General features: G+C 38.6%; 1 protein-coding gene across 2 annotated transcripts in view; it reads right to left on the bottom strand.

Moving 5' to 3' along the window:
* The window catches only part of samd11 (sterile alpha motif domain containing 11), an 87123-nt gene that overhangs the window by 46876 nt on the left and 19867 nt on the right, over positions 1-20380 (bottom strand). For both annotated transcript variants that reach the window (XM_055188727.2, XM_055188726.2), the window contains exon 4: positions 9769-9941. In XM_055188727.2, the coding sequence (XP_055044702.2) occupies positions 9769-9941 (173 nt within the window). The remainder of the gene's footprint in view (positions 1-9768; positions 9942-20380) is intronic.

Genomic DNA, 20380 nt, shown 5'->3' with positions numbered 1-20380 from the left:
TTTTTTTTACAGGAAACAAAATGAAGTAGGCCTAAATGATGACAAAATTTTCATTTTGGGTAAACTGTCCCTTTGGTAATGTGTGACACATTTGATCCCACATAGGGAATACGTTTCATAAAAAAAAAAAACATCTCATGGCAGTGAGTGTGTCAAGAGAGAGATAGTGCCAACACAAGTGCCCCTGCGGTGACACAGAAGACACAGGCTGGCGCCAGAAACAGAGGTCACATGGAGAGAGTTGGCAGACTGGGCATCCTGACGCCAGGGCTTACACCATTACTGAACATAGCATTGATAGTCTCACCCTGACACACACACACAAATCAGTGCCAAGCAGAAGGTGAGAAAGCATGTGGAGAGATGTCTCCATTTTACATAAAGTCATAGACATTTAAACTAATAACTTAGGCTGAAATGCTACAAAAATAGCCGTTCCTTTCACAGTCCTAAATTGTTAATGCATTTATATGAATGCCCATTTTGTTTCCAAACACATACAGTGAACAATGCACTTTTCGAAGTAAAAAACTATACTTATGCTAGAGCAGCTAGAAAAATCTTTGCAAAGAAATGAAAAAAATCAATATTTCTCTCTGTTTTTAAACAGAAAAAAACATCAGTTGTTATTCTGCTCATACTCGAAGCAAGCGGCTGGGCCGTAACTAGCGAGGGGAGCAATAAATAAATATCGAAATAGATACATAAATAAATGAGAGTGCAGCGCATTCTCCCGAGCTTTCTTGTTGTTCCTGCCTCACAAAAACTGATGGGAGGTCGATAAGCCTGCGGAAACCCAAAAAAATAGAAGCAAATTTTTATTTTGCCACATCGAACGTTGCTTTGTGCTGTAAGATAATTAGAAAATTTGAAGGGTGAAAAGGCCCGAGAGCTGTGAGATAGATGTCTAGTGATATGTCTGTTTAAAGACAGCTGCCCTCGCTACTTGTGACATTAATGACATTGATTAACTGATGTGGTTGTGATGTGCAGTGAATCAAAGGTGATGCTAACAGAAAAACAACACATGATTAAAGCATCTTTACTGTTTTAACTTTCGTTGTTTCACTTGCGTTGCTTCGGCACTGCAGTCAGCTGAAATAAGCGTTTAGTGCTGTTACACTACATTTATGTTTTTGAACCGACTCACAATGCTAAACCAATTTGATAAATATGCAATACACCTTTGAATTCAACAGAATTTTTAACATTCAATGGACGACTGAAAAACTTAATATCCGCATTGCAAAGAAAACGCTAAAAGATGGTCCAAGTCCAGTGCAACTACACCCTAAGTGAACATTTGTAACGCCAAATCTATTTGATTTATTTTGATTAATATTTTATCTTAATCTGAGATATGCTTTGATATCTAAATAAAAGTAAAATGCACCCTAATAAAGCAAGTAAAAAATGACAGATTTCCTTAGTTGTTGTTCAGCTGGGTGATTCTCGCGAAATTAGACTTTTGAGGTGTCAAGTAAATGAAAGTAAGAGTATCAAAATATGAAGCATGCAGTTACAAACATCTCTTCATGTCCTATTTTGCACATGATTTCAAATGACATCATACAAACTAATTTTTTTCACATTTAATGGGAATTTTTTTATTACCGCAATGTGTCCATGACTGGATTTTGGTTCTTTGACATGGAAATATTTATAATAAAAAAATAGTGCATGTTATACTATAAACATTTACAGTAAAGAAACATGTGGTATTTGGTGATCATTGGTAAATGTAGAGACAATAATATTTTCAAAAATTTTCTCATCCTCCGCAACAATTTTTAATCATTGGTTAAGCCCTCAATGAACTAAAATTTTCACACACAAAAAATAGTTGGAAGGGACATAATTGACTGTGACACTCAAGATGGCTACCAGGTAAGCAGTTCGTATTTTTTCTCTCCAGATAAAAGTTGAAATTTTGTTTGTCATAGTACCTAGACAACTTTTTAGTTCTCATTACCGAAACATGAGTTTGTAAGTGCATATATTTAATGTAATATCATGTTGCGGTAATGATAATTTTATAATGATAATCTAAAAAATGTAAATTCTATAGGAAATCAGGAAATATTTTTAAATCCTCTTAAAATATAATAAGTTCAAACTTTAATCTTATATGTGCAAAAAAATAGGCTTCAATGGCTTTTTAAAAAAATCTGATGCTGGACACCTTTTAAGTCTGGATTTCGTGAGAATTACCCGGATGCATGTGTCCATTTCTAACGGTGCTTCAAAGAAGAGTTTTCCTGTAAAGTTGTAAACTGCAAAACGCACTTCGGTCTGGACATTATAAGTTCCAGAACTGAAATCCAACCACTAATTACTGCTTTAAGACAAGGTTCTTTCCAGGAATCCTACAGCATCATGTCCCCTTCCCAGCAATGTGTCGTGCAGTGCTCCAAAATTGCATAGGGAAATGCCCTAACAAAACAGACATGAATGAATGGAGCACACGGTCACATCATTTGAGGTCAGCTTTTGAGTACACATCATTTCCTCAGGTCTGAGAGCGGAGCTACGACGGACCACACAAATGGATTGAATATGAATGAATCTACTAAACCCGTGGGTCTATATAATAACGTCCCACCCACACATCAGCCCGTGTTAAAATAATTGTGATATTCTGATTTGCACCATATTTCGTGCTATAGGTAAGATTTCATCATAAAGCCTTTATGTTAGTGTAAAAATACCTTTACAGCAAAATCATGCACAGTCTGGCTACAAGCCGTTTGTTGTAAACATGCAAGGTCTAGTAAGTCTGGTGTACATAAGTTGAACCAAATTTCCCGATCTTCAAGCTAGATGACAACAAACACTACTTTTAAGATAAAAAACAGCTAACGTTTCAGATCAAAATGCTTTATCGTTGACTGTACATACCAGCATTTTACGACCCTGGCCAATCATAGTGCTCCACAGAACCTGGTTTGCGTTGGCTTCGGTCCTGAGACTTGGACCAGGTGATTTCCACTGGCCGAGTGAATGCTTATGTTCAGCTCCAGACAGCCACCAGAGGAGATGACGGAAAGCCTTGCTGGACAACGCTTTTAATGCTAAACACAGACAGGTCGAGGAAATTCAAAAGCAGCCACAAAAACCCAGGGGAAGTCGGACAGTATTTCTACACGGGCAGGTGCAACAGCTGCCCGATTTACTTTGCTTTCGCTGTCCCTCATGCAGAATGGGAGGGTCCACCAACCGGGAATCCTCCTCCCCTGCTTCAAGTAATCCACTTATGTTACTACATTTAGTGTTTTCCATGGATTACAACGAATAATAAAAATGACTAAAAACTGTGCAACCGTTATCCGTAAATGAATACATGAGGGCCGGTCGGTTTAACAAAACAGATTACTGTAAATAAGCTGGTACATACAGCATAATAAACCAAAGTAAATATGGGATTTTTTGGAGGCCTTTCTCAGCAGGGTGTCCTCTGAGTAAGTATACTATCTTATATAATCCATGATGGTTACTCGGTAATGACCCAGACAAGCAGTCAGCACTTCTCTCAAAGCCCTGGTGTTGACACACTTGACTATGCTCAGGTAGGCTTCAGGAAATGACTGGTATGACCTTGAAGACTATGATTACATCTCATACTTGCAAATTTTACTACTAAAGTGTCGATTCTTTTAGACAGGAGTGTTGACGATGCATGTGGTTGTATTTAACATGCTTTGCTAATGAATTTTACAGATTTCAAACCAGGGGTATGTGTACACCAGGTGGTGCTTAAAGTCGCGATGAAGTTGAAATGAAAAATTTGTTTTGGAATATTGTGGTTTTTTTTACAAATTATTTATCTGTGAGCGTCATTATTTTTAAAAAAATTCATAATCTTAAAATTAATCATGTAAATCACCTCCCATCCTTGAAACGATCATATGGTATGGCAGGTGGGCGGGGTCCGGGAAAAGATGGCAGTGATTAGCAAATAGCAACATGCCCCAACTTCAAACGATTCTCAATGGACGAATTCAAGTCCCGCCCTAACTTTTTCATTTCAGAAGTAATTTTTAATCGGATAGACGTCACCACTGGAAAATAAGACAATCGCTACTTCCGTTTCATGACGACTTTAAGCAGGCTTTAGGTGACAAGACATTCATTGTTAAACCTACAGTATAAAACTACATTGACTATAAGACTTTGATTAGCATATACTGAAAATGTACAGTATTTTGTTGTATACTGTATAGTGTATGTAAACTAAGTGTAAATGGACATGCAAATAAATACAGAGGTAGATTTCAGCAATAGTGCCTCAGTTGTTCCTCTCACCTGCACTTTAATACAATTTTATCACATGTCTGAACTCATTGCATAAATATAAAACACTACAGATTTTGTATTCTGAAATTGATTCAGTTAAGGAAGAAATTTTGTCTATTTTAACTCACAGTATCAATTTTAAAGTAAGTAAATATACCTGTTTGATCATTAAAAACTATTCTTAAAGGGGACAAGACTTTTTTAAGATGTAAAAAAAATCTTTAGTGTCTCCAGAGTACGTATGTGAAGTTTTAGCTCAAAATACCATATAGATAATTTATTATAACATGTTAAAATTGCCACTTTATAGGTGTGAGCAAAAATGTGCAGTTTGGGGTGTGTCCTTTTAAATGCAAATGAGCTGATCTCTGCACTAAATGACAGTGTCATGGTTGGATATGCAGATTATGTTCCCCTTTTGACATCACAAGTGGAGCCAAATTCCAATGAGCTATTTTATCATATGCTTGCAGAGAATGGTTTACCAAAACTAAGTTACTGGGTTGATATTTTTCACATTTTCTAGGTTGACAGAAGCACTGGGGACCCAATTATAGCACTTAAACAAGAAAAAGTTAGATTTTTTCATGATATGTCCCCTTTAATGATATCCAGCAGAACATTGGTTACACTTAAATCTGAATTTAAATAAGTTGAATAACCTTTCAAAGTAACTAACTTTAAAAGTAAGTCTTTGACACTGCTATTCTGATATTCTAGTACCTGCAGACCCTCAACCTTAAAATATGAAATCAAGCTGAGTTAAGGTGCTATGCTTTAGCCAATGCACTACACGTCTTCTAGGGAAGAAAGGTCTGTATCCCTGTAGGATACAAGAGGACTGAGGTCTAATCACAGAAAACATGCTAGCCATTAACATTAATCTTATTAAAAGATATAAAGGCTTTTCTAGTGGATGAAAATCTCTTGGATATGAAATGTTACATTTGCAATTATTTCCTGGTATGTTTGTTAAAAATGTAGGGCTCTAAATTTCAGCAATTTTGTGACTTTGACAATGTAAATACCATTGCACAGAAGATCAGATTAACTTATTCAAGTACATTTTATTCTAAAAAAATTAATACTGATCATCAGGTTTTTTTTTCAGTTCAATTTAACTCGAATTGCTACACTCACGTTCAGATTATTATAAATCTCTATTTAAAAAAATCAAAGCAAGCATTTTCATTAGTGGTCTCAGACTTTTGTGCCATACTGTTTATATTAGCAGATACGTTTGCACTTAAGCAACACTACGCACGAATCTACCACAACACTAATATAAACTGCAATGATGAGGCGTAAATACGTTCGAACGTAAAAGAAATCCCCATCCTTCACCATCCATTGACTAAATCCAATTTGTTAAGACCCCTCCACAACTCACTTATCCAGTCCAGCTCGATGGAAATTGAATTTCATAGATTGAACATCCCATTATCTCCTCTGGTCAGATCTTCATCTGAGTAAAGTAGGGATGAGGTGAGCGGCCCCGGAACAGAGGAGAGACGAGGCTCCTCACAGTCCGCCGCCTTTAACAGGGTAAAAGCCCTAGATATTAGTCATAAGTGTTCTTTAAATTCATTAGCGTCTTCGCACACGGGCGTCTGAAGTGTTGGGGGGAAATCTCTGTAATAGCGTTAGCCGGCCATTCGGGTTTCTGCGTCGTCCTCTGTGTCACAGAGTAAGTGGCTCCTAGGAGTCGGCGGCTCAGGGTTGAGTAAAAAAGCGTCGAGGAAAGGTTTGCAGAATTTGATATACTGTAGCATTGTGCAGAAATTTTTGTTGTTTTAGCAAAGTTTAAATGACCATGTATATTTATTTTTGCTCTTTTTATTAAAATACAAATAAAATATGTACACAAAAAATACCAAAATGGATTCAAGCAAAAGTCAGTATTTAATGTGACCTCTCTTGTCACCAAACACATCTTGAACCCTTTTGAGAAGACTGAAGTCATGAAGTCATTAGTTTAAAATTAGAAATTAAGATTTCATTTAATTTAAGACAGCCTGCAAGTTCCTGCTATTCCTCAAGTGTAAGGGGAGATTACAATAAACACATTTTATTCGTTTTTTTTAATACTGCATACAAATTTCATGAATTTTATGGTTGCATTCTTATAAAGACACAAATAAATAATTATATATGATCACTACACCATTGGAAAAACAACAAATCTAATGGTGGGATGGTGGCTTAAGACTTTTGCACAGTACTGTATATACCGAGAGTCCTTTAAAAGCACACACACAGGCTTTTTATTGTGATTTTTTTAAATTTCAAGTTTTCTTACGATCAGTGGCAGCCGGTGACTTCTTCTTTCGAGGGCGCACGATGCAAAGTTCGTCACAACATGTATGTAAGCCCGGTGTCGTGTGTGGTTCGTAATTTCAAAATATGTGTTCGGCGGTCGAGTGAACATATGTGCATCACGTGTCTTGTCAAAATAAGTGCCTGCTGCAGATACGTCTAAAGGGTTTATGATAAAGGGGACGCTCGCGTTTGCTAGATACTCGCATAATCTCTTGCATAATCATAGTATACTGTGTGTCTTGGGTGTATTTTGTGAACGTGAGCATCTCTTTTCTAATAAACGGTTTTGACACGCGTGAAGCAGGCACTTATTTTGACAAAACACGTGATGCACATGGTTCACATGATGCAACAAACACATATTTTGAAAACACAAGCAACACACATGACACTTATTTTGAATTTGCGCCTCTCAGAAGAGCAGTCAACAGCCGCCACTGCTTACGGTGTAGAGCTTTGTAAAATGAAACGATCCACCTATGACCCTTCTATACTAAATGCAGGCATGACCTTGCATGTATGTATAAGTCAGAGATTGACATCCTAACAGTGCTGTGTAATGACCCAAATTTACTGCTTAACACCAATGGGCATAAACCCAAGCCTCTTAGCCGACTCAACCAGTGAGATATCCTCACCATTTACAGAAGAAAAAAGCAAATATCTAGTTGCAACTATCACAAAGCATCTTATATATGTGTATGTGAACAGATATGCACAAAAAAAAACATTCAAACACCTTAAAAAAAGTCTGACAGGGTCCACGCTAATAGACATTTTTAGCCAGGTTGCCATTTGAAAGAAAGAATATACTGTAAGTCTTCTCTCAGTCCTCTCATTAGAAGCACTCAAGTTTCCTGGAGATTAAACTATCCAAAACACCGTATCGAGACGCCGCCAACAAAAACCTTCGGCGAAACAGATGCTGATGCTTAATTTCAAAATGTCACTGAAAAATCACCAGAAGACATAAAGCATCCCTCTTCAGACGGTCTCAAAGCAACAGCTAGCTTTGAAAAACATGCTCTGGTGATTAAAGGAAACTTAATAATAGATCACAACCCTAAAGGCTGATCTTTTCAACAAGTTCTTAAGTAAAAAAGACCAAAAATGTGGTTCCCCAGACTCACCTGTCAGGGCTGACATCTGCTGGCTAGTTATCACCTGTAATGAATTTAGGTAGAACGAAAACGCTAGTGGAAACCCTATCCTATAGCTTTAGCCACTGCTTTTAGCTCGCTGCTGCACTGACCACAGGCAAATGAGCTTTTTCAGGCTTGTGTGCCAGAGAGGAGGGAGGCCAAACACGGCTCATGAAGCTTTAATGAACACTGAATTCCTTCATTTCCCTTGCATTGATTGGAGATGTGGAACTTGTAGCACGTTGCCATGTGTTTTATTTTTGCGGTGAGCAGATCTTCTGTGCTTTTCTTTATGCAACAAGCTCATCAATATTAAACTGCTCGAGCCAGACATTTATAGTCGGGCCCACACGGACTGCACACTGTGTGCGCAGAACTCAGCAGAAATTGAAACGCTTGTTGTTCATAAAATCTTGCGGCATGTGTTTTTGTTAATACTTACCAGTATCTTGGCTAATTTTACTGTTTTTAGCTACTAATAAAAGTGAAGGTTTTTTACTATATTTAAGTACATTTGACAAAATCCTCTCATAATGCCACCCTTTCAAATATTATTGTTGTATTACCATAATTCTTTGATTTTTATGGTATTTACATGGTAGTCCAAAGGCACTTACCAAATATTAGACAAATATATCTATCTGCTACTATGCCATGGCATGTCTAAAAAATTGTATTGCCATGGTACAGGTTTATATGGATCCCATTTTTGTTAATGAGATATTAGTTTACATCAGATACAGTCTTATAATCTAATTTTGAGATTAGAAGCATCCAAATTTTATTTCAATCCTTGATTTCACTTTAATTTCAATCTTTGTCATGACCTTACTTGGTTAATATACTTTATCTTACATTCTTAAAGGAAAACACCACTGTTTTCAATATTTTACTATGTTCTTACCTCAATTTAGATGAATTAATACATACTTTTCTTTTTTCAATTTGTGCACTTCATCTTTGCACAGCATGTTGTGAATGTGTTAGCATTTAGCATAGCCCCATTCATTCCTTAGGATCCAAACAGGGATGAATTTAGAAGCCACCAAACACTTCCATGTTTTCCCTATTTAAAGAATGTTACATGAGTAGTTAAGTATGGTGGCACAAAATAAAACGTGGCAATTTTTTAAGCGCATAAAAAATTACTAAAAACTATATTTTATGGCGGAAGAGCACTTAGTTTGCAGCACTTCGACCTCGGCGCGCAATAACATCATCACTCCTAACTACACCCCCCTCTCGCTCAAACTTGCTTCAATATTACTGCGCCAGAGGTTGAGGTGCTGCAAACTAAGTGCTCTTCCACCATACAATATAGTTCACATTTTTATCCGCTTAAAAATCGCCACGTTTTATTTTGTGCCACCATACTATGCCATCATGTAACTTTAAATAGGGAAAACATGAAGGTGTTTGGTGGCTTCTAAATTCATCCCTGTTTGGATCCTAAGGAATGAATGGGGCTAGGCTAAATGCTAACACATTCACGACGCGCTGTACAAAGATTAAGTGCACGCATTAAAAAAAGACAGGTATGTATTAATGTGTCTTGTTGAGGTAAGAACATAGTAAAATATTAAAAAACGGTGGTGTTTTCCTTTAAATACATATTACATAATTTTAACAGGAACAGTGTGTCAGGTGTTATAAGCACCTAAAACATGAGACCTTTAGCATTGAGGATGTGGCCACATGGCTGCGATCACATCATCAACACTATAACTTTTTTTATATAGTTGGTGAGAAGTCCTCATATTTATTTCTGTGTATGTACTCAGTGCGCTCACATGGACATGGAGTTGGCACATCCTGTGTGTGTCGTCATGTGCCAGAAGAGTAAATATGTGCATTTGGGTGTATTAGTATATATGTTTGTGTGAAAATAGTCTATAAATCTTCTTTCATGTCGTACCGATTGCTGACCCCCTTCCCGCAGGCCGTAGCAATGCCTGTCATGGATCGGCACTTGGCTTTCACCCACCCACTCACAAACAAACACACAAGTTCTCACCTCTTTCTCATGATAGTGTAGTGCAGATCCTCCTGTTTGATGTCTGCATGATCTCCGCTGGCCCTCTCACTGCCCTCGCTGTCGTCACTGCTGAAAACCGAGGCCAGTTCCTTTTTGGGCACCCGTGTTGGCGGCAAGGGGATGGTGCGTTTCTCTGCCAGTCGCCCACGGTTCTGCAGGAGTACAGAGAGAGACAGAATGAAAATGGGAAGAGGTTTCCTCATACATACTGGGTCTGTGATGAAGTTCTCAAATCATAGGAACACACTGGATGACACAATAAAACCGCATGAATCCAGCTGCACTTAAATCATGAATCGTTGGTCACGAATCACAAGTAAAACATGGCAGAACAAAGAACGGAGTTACACAACACACAGAGTCATGCACAGGGAAAAACCACTGATCTACGAGACCACTGATGGAGGATGGGTGAGCAATTAAGACCTGATAGTGATTCCCCCTCTCTATCTCTCCGCATCAGACATCTAAAGACAGCGAAGGATGAAGGGGCTGAAGAGCCCTCGGGGTTTAGTGTGTGAAGCTGGGTGACCTTTAATGTGACCTGAAGGGGTCAGTGCAGATTTCTGTGTCTCAATCTCTATCCGTGAGCGAAGAAGATTCCGAAAAAGAGGAGAAAAACAGTATAGGACTGTTCCCTTTGAAAATCTTCAACTGAAAAAGTCTGTTTGTGTGAATGGGTGGTGTACGCGCGTGTGTGTGTGTGCGAGCACGCCTGCATCTCAGCTTTGTAAAAACTTTGCCGAGCCCCGGAGCTATCCTTCCTCCACACCCAAAGCTTGCACGCTCGCATACACATATGCAGAGCATCCCACAAGAGCCCAGGCATGAGTGGCAGGCCAGGGCAGGAGGTGGAGAGACTAGCCAAGAGGCAAACAGGTGCAGCCCCTCTGGATTCTCTCAAGTGGCATACATTAAAAGAAGGAGGGGGAAAAAAGGCGAAAAAGATAAAAACATTCCCGAGGATAGGCAGGCTGCACACACTGTTTTCATGAGCAACTGTCTTTTTTTACTTTTGCAGAGAAAGCAGATTTTACTCAGTGCTATCTCTCAGAAAATTGAATTTACTTAAAGCTGAAATGTGTAATTTCTTCGGCACTAATGAAATATAGAATGGAAAATCATTGCTTCCTGAACGCTCCACCTATCTGTTATTGGCTGAACAAACATATAATCCCGCCTCAAGGGCACGCAATTGATCGAACCAGTGTTGCAGGATAGTCATATAAACAATGTTTTGATGGCGCCACAGAATCACATTGCTAACCATTTTAAGGGAAATCAACCAAGAAAGTTGGTTTAAATATTACTGTAAGCTTCAATTTGAGAAAATATGCTAAAAACAAAGAACGGCATGTAAAATTGTGCACTATATGGAGAGAGATTTGGACAATTACAAACCAGTGATGGGGGCGGGTCGCAAGATGGTGCCAGGGGAACCCCAGTTAAACCACAAAAAATACTAACCAACAGCACTACATTGTATTATTTAATATGTTTTGTTTAATTCAAATTTTAAGTTTGAGATTTTTTGTGTCATGATGTTTCTTTAGGGGGGCGTGAAGAGATTCACCCTACACAAGGGGGCCGCCCGCATGCCAAAAAGTTTGGTTTAAAGTGACAAGAAAGACCAAAAACAAATACATGTCAAGCTGACATTATATTTTAGCAGCAAGTGTGTTTTAAAGCCACTAGGAGCCGCATATGAAATGCACCAGTTTGTAAGTTTCAATACTGTTGTTTAATCAGATAAAGTTGGCGTTGAGAGACGGCTGTTACCCACATGGCCTCAGCCGAGACAGGCCTTCACGCACACCTCCCTACCCCCATTCCTCCCCAACCAACCCCCATCGCCCTTCTCCCGGAAAGCCCCCGTACGTCCCCCTCGCTCTATTCAGCGTAACTGACGCAGAACCGGGGGCGACTGCACACTATTTCCGGTAACACTTCCGCACAGAGGGAGGGTGTGTCAAAACAAAAACATAAAAAAACTGGCCTTCAGTTCTCGCCTACACATACGAACACATGCACACATGCTGTCATTCAGGGATGGAAAAAAATATTGAATATGAATTTCCTCTGAGCAGCATTTCTATGAATAAGCCCACCCACAGTTTATGTCTGCCCATCAATGGGGGCTAAGTTATATTTACAATTGGACGAAAACACACACACAGACACACAAATACAAAACCGCAAACGGTGAGTAATCGACCCAGTGTTGCAGTCTTAAATCCCGAAAGTTTGCAGATATTTTCTCACAGAAAAGACCTCACAAGTGGGAGCAAAGAAAAAATAAATATAAACAAACAATAATTTTTTGGACGCGAATTTGATCTATTATTAGGCATGCTAAAATATACAAAGCAATAGCAGCTGTTCAATAAAACTGTTTATATTGTAAAATATCGTATGTGAATATAACCCAATGCATGTCACATCCAACCTTAAAGGATTAGTTCATTTTCTTAAAAAATCCTGATAATTTACTCACCACCATGTCATTCAAAATGTTGATGTCTTTCTTTGTTCAGTCGAGAAGAAATTATGTTTTTTGAGGAAAACATTCCAGGATTTTTCTCATTTTAATGGACTTTAATGGACACCAACACTTAACATTTAACGCAACACTTAACAGTTTTTTCAACGGTGTTTCAGAGTAGGCATAAGGGTCTTATCTAGCGAAACGATTGTCATTTTTGACAACAACAAAAAAAAATGCACTTTTAAACCACAACTTCTCGTCTATCTCCGGTCCTGACACAAAGACATTCATTGGTATCATTCGACATACAACAGCGTAGGAACGGTCCTCTTTCTCCACACTTGTAAACACTGGGGCGTAGTTTCACATACGTCATCCGTGACCTCTTGACATGATGACGTATTGCGTGAGGCACATCACAAGACCGGAGATAGACGAGAAGTTGTGGTGTATTTTTTATTTTTCTTGTCAAAAATGACAATCGTTTTGCTAGATAAGACCCATATGCCTCGTTTGGGATCGTTTAGAGACCTTTGAAACTGGGTTGAAAAAAACTGTTAAGGGTTAAGTTAAGTGTTAAGTGTTGGGGTCCATTAAAGTCCATTAAAATGAGAAAAATCCTGGAATGTTTTCCTCAAAAAAAACACAATTTCTTATAAACTAAACAAAGAAAGACATAAAACATTTTGGATGACATGGTGGTGAGTAAATTATCTGGATTTTTTTTTAAGAAATTGGACTAATCCTTTAAGATGTATGGCCATCTCTCATATCGTATTGCTTAAGCAAGGTTGTCCTAAGAGTCAAAACAAGCCAAGTTGGCTCAATGTCACACTGAACTCAACAGACCAAGGACACATTTTATCATAAAAAGACACTTTGCTTGTAAAAATGTGCCGAATCTCCGTAAATGTGACTTATCATTACTGTGTAAACAAACATCCCTTACAATTACAATAACATTAAAGAAAGATGCACTTAAAATGCTTAATATCGTGCTTTATAACCTGTTTGATTTCTGAGGGTGTTTATAATGTTGGCTCCGACTCGACAGTACGGATGTTATGGAAAAGTGGAGAGACGTATTCTTGGCGCAGTATTTCCAGAAAGGTGTGTTGGCCTTCTGCTAAGAGACACATGCATCAACACACACACACACATGCGCAAAGAAGCAGCGGCTCATGACATTCCTGCAGCTGTGGCGCGCTCCCGCAGCACTGTCCCCGGGGAACGAATGCCTAATGAGTCACGCGTCTGTCTGCTCTAACCTCTCTGTGTGTGCGTCTGTGTGCGTCTCTGTGCGCTGCAACCATGCTGTGCGTAAGTGTGGAGGCGGGACGCTGGGCAGACTTGGCACAAGCTAAGGGTGGGGGCATGTGGGTTGCTATAGCTTGAGGGTTTAATGTACCTACTTAAATCTTGTGCCATACTGGATAACATGGAGAAGAGAAAGGTAAATACTTTATGTGCAAGTCATTGGTCACAACCAACCTTCATGCCTCCAGTGGGCATGGGCAAACCAGTAACCTTCCAATATGGGCCAATATGTAAAAGCAACACTAAATAGACTTTAAGTTTTATAGTTGCATGCACAACAAAAGTTGTAATACCGTTGGGGTTTATATACAGTAGGAAGTAGGAAAGAGTTGAAAAGCAGTGCCACCCCATCCAACCCCCACCAACTTCCCTCCGACCCGCCGGGTGAGCGGGCTGTGTCAGCCCAGTGAAGCGTTCCCCAGCGCAGGGAGGTCAGTGGCAGTCCAACCAAGCGTGCCAAGATCACTCTGCCTGTGTTTGGATACCCCCTCCCCTCCTTTCAAAAAAGACAGCCACATGAGTTTTATGGACAGGTTACGATTCCACCACAATCTCAAGAGACCTAAAAGGAGCTGGAACCAAGAATAGAAAAGCAGAAATCTTCAGGCCAAATAAAATCTGCCCAAAAACTTTCAAAATGCATATACCATATATACATATACACTAATCAGATATAATTCATATCTACAAACATTATTCCTTAGTAAAAACCATGCTGAAGCACACATAGCATTAAAACAGAAGTGGGTCAGCTGTACGTAAAAAGTGACATTTGGGAGGAGCGTGTCCATATTTAGCCACAGTGGCTTTGTAATAAGCAGCTGCATGAGCTGATAGATAAGCGCTGTACCTTTCCCACCAACACCCATGAAGACACGCCTATCTCTGATACCAACACACACACCCGTGAACCTTCAGTTCCTGTAGCGACTCCTTAAACTTCAGTGACCATATTTCCTAATTCATTTCTCTACATGATACGAAGGATAAGTGATCGATTTTAACTAAATTAAATGACAAAATTACACCTGTTAGTAGGGGAAAAGATCTACAGATGTTAGTGTGCTTCAAAACGTTTGTCTCGGCGGCAGCGGCGTCACAGTTTGAAACAAAAAACGCTTAATGAAATCAACGGAAAAAGCCTGTTGTGAGTTTGGTGCGGCTTTCTAGCGGGCTCTAATTTGCTTTAATTCATGAATGCAACGCACTGCGGAGACTGCCTGGCTGCTTGCTGCTGTCCTGAGGAGGGATCCTGCCGTTGCCATAGCAGCATAGCCTCGGCTCCATGTGAGGGATACAAACACGGCGCTACACAAACCCTCGTACGGCGCACCAACGCACGCACACATTGCTGTCTAACCCCCCGCGGTGAGGGAGCCGTTGTGAGACTGTATGGCGTCAGCCCCCCGTTCTTGCTCGTACCCAGCCCTCCAGCAACACTCTGCCAAATGAGCGTTGGCCTACGCTGTCAAACCTCACCTAATACCACACGCTCGGCAGAGAAAATATCCCAGTCTAACTGCGCTGCCGTTAACGCAGCTGTAGTGAATTTGAATTGTGCAGTTAACACCTGAATGACTCTGCGAATATAAACTGTTTGCACAAACGTGCTACGTGTCATTGCATGTGTAGTGGTAGAACATGGGTAAAAACAAACTTACTGCAATCTTACTTTTTTGCTGTTAACATATAGCAGATTCTAACATGTGTAGGTAAACTTATACAGACTTTAAAGGGGACATTTACGAGACTTTTTTAAGATGTCAAATAAATCTTTGGTGTCCCCAGAGTACAGTATGTGAAGTTTTAGCTCAAAATACCACATAGATAATTTATTATACCATGTTAAAATTGCCACTTTGTAGGTGTGAGCAAAAATGTGCCGTTTTGGGTGAGTCATTTTAAATGCAAATGAGCTGATCTATGTGCAGATTAAGGGGTGATATTATCCCCTTCTGACATCACAAGGGGAGCCGAATTTCAATGACCTATTTTTTCACATGCCTGCAGAGAATGGTTTACCAAAACTTACTGGATGGTTATTTTTCACGTTTTCTAGGTTGATACAAGCCCTGGGGAACCAATTATTGCACTTATACATAAAAAAGTCAGATTTTCGTGATATGTCCTCTTTAAATCAAATTAAGCCTAGGTTGCACATTTCCATGTGCATTTTCTTATATGGGAAGCAAATTGGCAATCATTAAAGTAATGAAAATTAATCCAGTGGATTAATATTTACGGTCGGAAGCAAACGACACATTTGTAAGAGAAAATTATTAATATTTTAAGTTCATTTATTTGATCAACACAAACTCGATAGGTGCGTAGGAAAAATGGTCCAACAACACTGTCGAATATAAACTATAAATAGATGTAATCCCGCACACTATTTGCAAAATATTTATTAACACAAGTGACGTTTCAATCCACTGACCTTCATTAGGCATTGGTTAAAGAAAAAGTATGTAGGATTTTGGCCAAAAAACTGGTATTGCAATCACAAAACGTGTGGCTAAAACTGGTACTGCAATCACAAAACTGGTGGCCAATACACAACATGACAACATAAACATCAGTTGCAATTCCACTTATTTAATGACAATTTCCTGGCCGGACCACTGTTGTCAGTGATATAAATATTTGAAATGAAATTATTTCTTATTGTCTAGTGACATTTCAGGGATATTTTATGATTAATTTATATAAATTTCTTACATACTGTTCCTTTAACAAGTTTATTTATTTAAAATTTTACTGGTCTCACATGTTTTGTGACTTATCATATGCATGTTTTGTCACGTGACACCCGAGAGGTAGTGCAATTCGCTGTTATCGACCCACCACCATATGGATGGTTTCATCGGATGCACGCAACATTATGTGCCTAAGCCAGAGTGAACTTCCGGTCTGTGTTTAATTATCTGTCTGGCTGATCTCTGAAACAAATACGTTGTCGAAAATAAAATGTTTTGGTTTACTAAAGACAAGGAGAGACGAGTGTGGATCACAATTGTGCGGAGAGGTTTGGCAGCCAGGCAAGAATACAAAAATCTGTAGCTTATAGACCGTTTCATCGGGCGCACGTGCAGTGACGCGATAAGCGTCTAGTTCGAACTTTACTTCCGGTCTCTGTTTGTTTAATGGTCTGACTAGTTGCTGAAACTGAACTCTTAAACAAATACCTCATCAAAAATAACAAATGTATTGGGTTCCTATGTAAATAAACTACTTTAAAAGGACTTTGTTGTTATTTATTCTTCGCAGAGTTTACCGGAAGTTACGTGAGGACCACGAAAGCCGCTTGTTTATGTTTTTACTGCTGAAACCGTCTATATTGTATACATTAATTGTACACAGTACAATTTTTCTGATTAATGCATCATTTCGCCTACTTTAATGGATCATTTTGATGGATGGATGTTCTTTTTGGAGCTTTGCCATGTTTACTTGCTTTTAAGATTTTAAGACGGCATTTTAACTCTTTCCCCGCCATTGACAAGTTAACTCGTCAATTAAGAAAGAAACGCTTCCTTGCCAATGATTTCCGGCAATCCGTAATACTGCTATTAAACACCAGGTGATCGCAACTTATAAAACCCGGAAGTATCGCCCTAGGGCAAACAGCTGTATGTCCGTGTATGTTTTGAGGATTGCTCTGAATCTGATCCTTCACAAAAATTGAATTATTTCAGCTTTTTGCCGAAAATTTTGTTTTGTTTTTTAAAGCAGAGGGTCTGTTCTTTTATTGGATAAATTGTATGTTTATATATTTTAAAGAAGAACATTTTCTGGAAGGCATTAAACTTTTGTGAAAATCATCAAAAACGATGGCGCTGGCTGGAAACTTTTTTTTTAAAAGCTGGCGGGAAAGAGTTCATATAAAATTGTTTGTTTGTGAAGAAACTGAAAGAAAGAAAGTCATATACAACTAGGATGGCACAAGGGTGAGTAAATTATGAAAGAATAATAAAAAATAAATAAAATCATACTGTATGTGGATGAAATGAGGATGAGTAAATAATAATACCTTATTATACATTTAATATTTTTGGTTTAGCCATTTCTTCCTGCTTCACAAAGTTTGGTAGCTTTCCAATAAATACATCATCATCTTTTAAGATTGCTCTTCCCATTGAAGGACCATGAGCAATATCACCCTCCATGTTTTTAAACCAGCTTGATTCCCAACCAACCCCCCTCCTTTGACCCAGGACGTGGTGGGGGGAAGCCCAGATTCGACGAGATATTTACGAGACGGAGCGGAGTGTAATTTCCTGCCAGCCTCCACTAGTTCCGCTGAAAAAACAGGGAAAGGAAGCACATTTCTCCTGGGAGACAACAGCCAAGCCAGCTGAATGACTCTGACTCTTAAAGGAACAACAACACAATCATCCATCCATCCACACAAACAACGGTTCCATATCATCAAGCGCTCTTCATTATCTACATAGAATCGATTAGCAGGAGGTTGTAAAGAAGTTCACGACAAACCACAAACAGCACAAAGGTCACAGACCCATATCGCACCTAAACTAAATGTGAACTCATGAACTAAAAGTGGAGCCAAAATGGAAAACTTGAAAAAGCTGCTAAAAAGAAAAAGAAGAATAAAGGCAATTCAAAATCACAAAACATGTTAAAGATCCCATTTTTCCTAATCCCATTTTTCAAACTTTTGTTAGTGTGTAATGTTGCTGTTAGTGCATAAATATTACATGCAAAATGATAAAGCTCAAAGTTCACTGCCAAGCAATATATCTTCTTATATATTACAGCGAACGGCCGGTTTGGACTACAGCCCTCTACTTCCCGGTTGAATGACGTCAAAGCAAGAGTGTTTGACTAAACTCCGCCCACAGGAATACGTCAGTCGCCAGCTAAGCTCAAAGAGTTCTGCAAAGCTAAACTGCTGTCGAATCACAACACACTAAACAAACTACACAATCAGAACTCGTTACGTATTTCTAAAGGATGGACTTCATAGAACAAGGAAGACATCAACCCGTTTTTAAGACAGTGAAAACAGCGCTATAGAGATAAGTAAATTCATGTGTAAAAAATACTGCGTTTTTTACACAAGAAACATGAACACATGTTATATTGCGCAATGTAAACACGATCATAGCTTCAAAAACACAAGAAAAGCAGGACCTTTAAAGCTATCATGCTCTATAAAGACAATTAACATCAATATATGTAGAGTATGTTGCCAGGTCTGTTGTCTTGTACATGATTTTGTGTTACATGTGATCTTACTTAAAGGGACACTCCACTTTTTTTGAAAATATGCTAATATTCTAGCTCCCCTAGAGTTAAACATTTGATTTTCACCGTATTGGAATCCATTCAGTTGATCTCCGGGTCTGGCGCTTCCACTTTTAGCATAGCTGCATAATCAATTGAATCTGATTAGACCATTAGCATCGCGCTCAAAAATGACACAGGGTTAGTTTTGATATTTCTCCAATTTAAAACTTGACTCTTCTGTAGTGACATTGTGTACTAAGACCGACAGAAAATTAAAAGTTGGGTATCATTGCGCCTCCTGCAGCCATGTTACGGCAGCAAAGTCCTTGATTATTACGCCAGAATAAGAGTATAGTTTCTAGCCAAAGAGTCAAGTTGTAAATAGGAAAAATATTGAAACTTTTTGGTTATTTTTGAGCACGATGCTAATGGTCTAATCAGATTCGATGGATTGTGCTAAGTTATGCTAAAAGTGTTACCGCCAGACCCGGAGATCGGCTGAATGGATTCAGTAAAACGGTAAAAATCAAATATTTGATTCTAGGGGAGCTGGAAAATGATAATATTTTCAAAAAAAGTGGAGTGTCCCTTTAAAACCTGGGGAAACCAATTCACAAGTTACATTCACACAACAGCAAAAAAAATTACAAATAAAAACAGCAGTTTGAAATTGAATAATAAATTGCATACTTTATAAACAATAATGTCTGGATATTTACCATTCTTATGTGTGACTAGTTATACTCAAAGCTGTCAGAAATTCACCATGTTACTACATACATTTTTCTTATTCGCTTTTGTTTGCTGTTGTGTGCCCAGGTACTTTAAAAGTCACAAATTGCAATGTCTCTCATGGCCTACATACTCCTGTATGGGCCTACACGACCTACGCATACAAAGTATGAGTGGTTACAAAAATCTGGCGGTTCATGTACAGTACTAAATTTGCGTCACACACAATGTACGCTGACCCTGCATATGCGTAAAACAGGACTATACTTCAGGGTTTACAGATCAAAAATGGCTAAAAGCAGTGACACAATATTATACTTAGTGGTAAATACATTGTTCTCTTCCTGAGCTTTTAATGCAAAACAATTTTACATTTTATTAATGAACTATAAAGTGCACATTAACTTTTAATTAATACTTCACTGCTGTTTGAATGCACAATCGTGTTCTTGACAGACTATGTGTAGCGTAAAAGGGAAAGTGTGTATGTGTTGCGGGGTGATAATTGTAATCTTAATGTTTTATATTTCTTGCGTACTGAAACATTCACATGTGTGAAGATTTGTATCTTGTGTGAAAGTCTAAGTGTGTTAGTGAGAAAGTAAGAATGTGTTTTGTATCTGGTCATAGTTTGACAAAAAAGTCTGCCTGGCCCTTAAAGGTGATGCGTGTCATTTTAATTAATTTGATCAAATATTTTTTCCTATTTCCGCAGACAACTTTGAGTAAGCCATTTTGAGTAAGCATTCATAGTGGTTACATCTACTGCTTCTGCTCAGCAATACATCAAAACAATTAAAAGGTCAC

This window comes from Misgurnus anguillicaudatus, chromosome 13 (genome assembly GCF_027580225.2).
Source record: "Misgurnus anguillicaudatus chromosome 13, ASM2758022v2, whole genome shotgun sequence".
Classification (NCBI taxonomy): domain Eukaryota; kingdom Metazoa; phylum Chordata; class Actinopteri; order Cypriniformes; family Cobitidae; genus Misgurnus; species Misgurnus anguillicaudatus.
This window is presented reverse-complemented; position numbering and strand designations above follow the sequence as displayed.